General features: G+C 47.3%; 1 protein-coding gene across 1 annotated transcript; it reads left to right on the top strand.

The window, feature by feature from the left end:
* Positions 1–2,265: 2,265 nt before the first annotated feature.
* Positions 2,266–5,504, top strand: CALHM3 (calcium homeostasis modulator 3). The gene is made up of 3 exons (XM_031554492.2): positions 2,266–2,879; positions 3,304–3,559; positions 4,346–5,504. The coding sequence occupies exons 1-3, from the start codon at positions 2,593–2,595 to the stop codon at positions 4,796–4,798; spliced, it is 996 nt and encodes a 331-aa protein (XP_031410352.2). The 5' UTR covers positions 2,266–2,592; the 3' UTR covers positions 4,799–5,504.
* Positions 5,505–5,756: the final 252 nt, after the last annotated feature.

The following is a 5,756-nucleotide window of genomic DNA, read 5'->3' as shown; positions in this document are numbered from 1 at the left end:
GAAGAGACTCCGTCTTAACTGATCTTGCTGCAACATCAGCTCAAAGCCAAGCAAATAAATGGTCTTGAAAAAAAGCTCTTTTAGTCAGAAATAGTGCAAATTAGGTCAAGGTTGGGATAATGCAGAGATCAGGAAAGAAGGCTTTCACATAAGCTAAGAAGTTAAGCTTTAATGGCCAGGAGAGCAATATATAATGAGTTCTTAAGAAGAAGAATACAAAACTAAGCCATTTCCTCACTAGCAGTTAGCTGTATGTTGGTGCTTTAATGAAGTTATAAGGCAGAGCACAGGAGCATCCAATCACCAGAGAACAGTATTACTGGAAACAAACTACATCTCACAATGCTACCAATATTATTGCTGGCATCTCATTAATTATTTAGTGGTTGTTACTCATTATTTGCTTCACCTGGGGAAGTGCTCAGCTCAGCAAAAGCACTCAGGTGGTCCCCACCACATGGAGCAGAAGCACAGAAAGGAGCAGGGCAACAATTTGGGCTCCTTTTTTAAAGTTATAAACTACTGCAAACAGCTCCTAATAAGGTAAACCAGGATCTCCCTCATCACAGGAGGGGGTGGCCATGGCCTGATTCCAGCAGACCAGGAGTTAGGTGAAATATCTACTCCTGGGTGCCAACTCTGCCCTAGAACAACACAGGGACTGCAAAGCAGCCACCAAGCTGACCACACCATCCCACCAAGTTTGCCCTACTTTAAACGATCAACACAAATTTCATCAGTGAAATTATCCTTTTCCCCAAAGCAAGAAGGTTGTGGCACACCAAAAGGGCTCTCACCTATGGGGCAAGGGCTTCTTGTGCCCATAACAACACTCTCTCCATCATCTTACATAAAGAAGCCATGAAACCATAAATGCTATTTTACACCCACAAAGAAATAGGGAAGGGTGTCCCTCTCCCTTTCCCAGTGCTCCGATACTGTGGTGTTGGGCTGTAATGCTGTAATGTGATGGAAAGCACAGAAATAATAGCAGGGTGGCAAAGTTCTAAATTACAGCAAATGAGGATAAGCCCAAACGCAGCAGCTGTGAATGTAGAAACAAAAGAAGAAAATTTGCTTACCTTTGGAAGGCCTCCAGTAAGCAGGGATCTCCAGCAAAATACCACCCCTTCCACTGTCAGCCCTTAAATGAGGTCAGGGAAGGGTCGGATCCTGGCTCCACCCCTTCCAGTTGCTCAGGGGCATTGCTTGCACCTGTTGCTTGCACCTGTGCTCCCCTGGGTTGGCCCTGCCCTCTCACCAGGTGTTCAATCACTTCTTCGTGACTCAGCATTTTTGCTACCTGGGCCAAAACCAAATGTCTGTCCCACATGGTCTGTAGAAGTGTGCTGAGCAGTTCTGAACATGATCTGTAAAAGAGCAGCTGTCTAGCTCAGAAGATAGTGCCCATGTCATACAAGAGAAAGCTAAATAATCATATCTTTGGTTTTGAGAGGTATGTTTAACATTTGCCCGTGTTTAGCAATTCACTTATCTCCAGGGTTCTTTCTCTCTCATTCTAGAAAACTCCTTTTGCAACAAAAGAAAGAATATCATCTTTCTCCTGTGATTCAATGATCCCTCATCTCAGCTTGGAGTTACTGGCAAGATCCCAGATCACAGCAGTGCACAATAATTGCCACAAGATGTTCAAGATGTTCGGACTTCTACCACCCAGGCCAGGTGACTGTTCCGAAGAAGCAAGACTAAGACTCCCTTGCATCTTCCAGCACCCAGAGAACAGAGGATGCTTGCTACTCTTTTCATATTTTTTTTTTTTTTAACCTGTAAGGAAATATTTTCTATATTTTTGCTCAGGAGAGCTGGAAAGGCAAAATGATTTCTCTAAAGTAATCATTCTACAATGCGTGTAAAATTTTCCCTACCCCAGTCATCACATAAACACAGAGCCATTAAATGAGAACCCCAACAAACATTAAAGCCGTTTGGAAGCAGTGTCACTGGCAGGCAGAGCTGCACGACACACAGCAACACCAGCAGAGGCTTTAGAAGCAAACACAACCATATTCTCACAACAACCTCTCTCACACCAGATGGTATCTTTTGTCATTCACCTGCTTCAACGCCGGTATCATTTATGGGAAATGTGAGCTGCCCCAGTGCAAAGGTCTCAGATACTGATGTGAGTGTGCCAGGAATGTCTCTGCAGTACAAAGTCTTTGCCACAAGGTGCCGTTCCAGACTGGGAAAGCCATCAGTTCTCGCAGCCACCGGACTGCAGGGCTGGTCCTTCCAGGCAATTTTCATTTAGGGAAATCTGTTTGAGTGGTAACGGGGTGGGTTCAAAGCCAAGCATGCTCTTCCTGCCTCCTCCCTGTACTCCCAGGGCTGGGGGACTGCTTCACCAAAAAGAAACAGTGGCAGCAGTGGTGAAGATCAGCAAATTGGACTCGCTTCCTTTCCCCTGATCAGGTACAGAAACTACCAACTGCCATACCAGAAGATAGCACGGGGTGAAAAAAGGAGCTCTGAAAGCTGTCCATCCTCTTCCATTCTCTTCATCCCCAAGGGGGCAGAAAGGGGGACGAAGGGAAACAGTTTCCTTGGAGGAGAATTGACTGAAAGAGCAGAATGGACCGCTTCCGGATGATCTTCCAGTACTTCCAGTCCAACTCAGAGTCTGTAATGAATGGGATCTGTGGGTTGTTAGCCCTGGCCAGTGTAAAGATTTATACCTGCCTTGACTTCAGCTGTCCCTGCCTGCCCCATTACAACATGGCATATGGCTTGGGAATCATGTTTATGCCCCCCATCGCCCTCTTCCTCTGCGGCCTCATCCTCAACAGACAATCCCTGGTGATGATGGAGGAGTGGAGGCGGCCACAGGGACACAGGAGAAAGGACCTGGCTGTCATCAGGTGGGGTTTGCACCAGGAGCAGAGCCCTCCCTTCCACCTTTCCTCTATCCTGTCTTCTCTCTGTATCTCTCCTCCTTCTGGTAAGCCAACTTCTTCTAAACTCATTTCCACACTTCGCCCCACGAGTGTGGAGTCTGGGACATGGTCAGTGCATGTGTGGGTTTTCCATAAATGTGCAGGATGATATGCTTGTATGTGCAAAAAAGAGTACCATTACCATTGTGGTCATTCTTTATCAACAGCATTGTGATTTCCTTCCCTTCAGCTCAGTTACTGCAGACATACCAGTAAAATGGCAAGGACAACCAGCTTCACCCTGTTACAGACAAACCATTGCCCAGAACACAGGTCACACACAGCACGATGAGAAGACCTTGAAGAAATGGGATTTCCCAGAGAGAAGCTGAGTTCTCTTTTACTTCAGGTACATGTGCTGCTCCATCATGCAGCGAGCCATGGTTGCCCCAGCCGTTTGGATCGTGATTACCCTCCTGGATGGCAAATGCCTGATCTGCGCCTTCAGCAGCTCTGTGGACCCCAAGAAGTTTGTGGGCTTTGCCAATGCCACCTTGGCACAGGCACAGGAGATGCTCATCAGGGTGCCCTGCAAGGAGGATGAGCTGATGAGGAACAGCACATCCCGCAGGGCAGTGTCCAGGTACCTACGCTGCTGGTCCCAGGTAAGTGGCTGCCAGCTCAGCCCCATGGCTGGGAGGTGCTCAGGGCACCTGCTCTTCATTCAGCACAGCTTTGCTGTGGACTGGCTGGTAGCAGGGCTGTTCTTTGTTGCCTTACACCCCCAAAATGCCATTGCCCTCAGTGACAATCTCCAAAGTCACCTGGGAAGAGAGAAAAAGAAGGAAGGAAAGTATTTTTTTTTATTGACAGAATTTTGCTTCTGAAAGAACCAGCACATTCTAAACCCATATAGTAAAAAGCAGATTGTGAAGAATATCAGGGCCTGCTAAGACCCTGCCTGCTTAGAACCAAAGAAATTTTCTAACTTTGCACATAGGAGCCACTGCTTTAAGGACAGTGAAAGCTGAGACAGGTGAAAGCAGTTTGCTCAGGAACAATGTGAGAGTGGGACACCTGGCCTCAGAGCCTGTGTAGGTAGCAGGTGGCTCTCAGTGGAGATAAGTGGGTGCCAGCAGAAGAGCATCAAATCCCCTTCATCTAAGGCACTCCCATGCTTAAAGCAAATGCTCCAGACTTCTTGCAAAGAGTTATTCTACTGAACTATTGATGCACAGATAAATGTCATGTATTTGCTGGGAAGAGGTGACAGGCTCCCCAGCACTCTGAGCCTAAATGCAGTTTCAGGAGCTGGGTTTAAAGGACAGATAAAGACAGGAGTCCCAGTGCACATTCACACAAAGTCCTTTCTCAGCAGTACAAGCAAACAGCTTGCGTCTGTCCTTATGCTTATGTTGATCCTGTTCTTCTGCTTATTTCTCATCACCCAGGCCCTTGGCTGGAGCATTTTGTTGATCCTCATCATAGCTGTTTTCCTTGCCCGCTGGCTCACACCTTGCTTCAACCAGGCTGCCCTCCTCCAGATGCGTCACTGGAGTAACTACATCGACATCGAGCAGAAGATTTTTGAAGAAACCTGCTGTGAGCACAGCCGGCTCTTTGCTCACCAATGCATCCTTCACTTCTTTGAAAGCATGCGGAAAGAAATCAGACAGCACAGCTTTGACTTGCCTGGAGAGAAAGAGAGAGAGGAAGATCTTCTCTGGGGTATCACAGACCACAGTCAGGTGAACAAACTTCTGAAAAGGTGGTACTATGAGAAACCTCCGTTGGATGTAAGCCAGGCAACCCACAGACATCCTCTGGAGCAAGAGGGATCTCCTCCACCCTGGGCAGGTAGCTGCAATGCCAGGTCTAAATTCACCCAGCACACCCACGTGTGAAGGGGAGATTGTCCTGAAGTCAACACAGCTGTGTCCAGCAGATGGATGGCCACAGTGCTCACTTCTTCTTCCAGAACCCCAGGTCCAAAGGCTGGGCTCTGGAGCACCCAGCAGAACCTCCTAGAAGAACTAGTAAGACTCAGCTCTCAAAATCCCAGAGTTCCAGAATCACCAGAAGCAACATTCATTACAGTACTCATCCAGGGGCTCTGAATTGTGCTTTTGTCATCTTGAAGAGTTTGTAGCTGTGACAAAGCCCTTCTGGCTGGGCTGGTTGGTGTTCAGAAGGCTCTGCATGAACCAGCACTGTGCCATGGACAGGACACACCTGTTTTTTAGGCACTTCTGGTAGATTTTAGCACAAACCGATCTACCCAAAGGATCATACTTACGTCTCTGGGCATAACCACCTTAGTTTCAGCACCATTTGAATGTAAGCTCTGAACCTCTAATGCCAATTACTTTCTCATCCACCTCTTTCTAGCCTCTGTTTTAGATGTTTAGTCTCAGTCATGGTATGGGTTTGACTGATATTTCTGTCCAGCATTGCTGTTTGGGTGCATTAAAATTCTTACTGCGAACCCCATGCTGCATTGCTTTCCCTTCCCTCATCTCTGTTCCCCATCTCTTCACGCCATCATGGACTTTTCTGACTTTGATTTAAAAAAAATCAGCTCTGACAGATACTGAAATGCCACAGAAACACCCCAGGCACACCCCAAGGTGTGTGTGCAGTGCCCGCTGGGATCAGCACAGAGCTCTTCCCATGCTCTTTAGCTCCAGGGAGTGATTCCTGTGCTTTTCTTCAAAATAAACATCGCACTTTGAATTTCAGCTCTGGCTTACTATCACCAGGCATGACACCACAAATCTCACCATGAGCTTTGCTGCAGACTCACCACTCCACACAAATCAAATCAGCAATTTTCTTAGCCCCACTCAGACAAGAGGTCTGCAG

The sequence above is a fragment of the Meleagris gallopavo genome, chromosome 8 (genome assembly GCF_905368555.1).
Source record: "Meleagris gallopavo chromosome 8, MGAL_WU_HG_1.1, whole genome shotgun sequence".
Classification (NCBI taxonomy): Eukaryota; Metazoa; Chordata; class Aves; order Galliformes; family Phasianidae; genus Meleagris; species Meleagris gallopavo.
This window is presented reverse-complemented; position numbering and strand designations above follow the sequence as displayed.

What these genes read in the sequence shown, in the direction of transcription:
- CALHM3 (XM_031554492.2), top strand. Translation starts at nt 2,593, where the DNA reads ATGGACCGCTTCCGGATGATCTTCCAGTACTTCCAGTCCAACTCAGAG. An exon ending in AAGGACCTGGCTGTCATCAG is followed by an intron (nt 2,880 to 3,303) that starts GTGGGGTTTGCA and finishes CTTTTACTTCAG; the next exon opens with GTACATGTGCTGCTCCATCA. An exon ending in ACCTACGCTGCTGGTCCCAG is followed by an intron (nt 3,560 to 4,345) that starts GTAAGTGGCTGC and finishes CTCATCACCCAG; the next exon opens with GCCCTTGGCTGGAGCATTTT.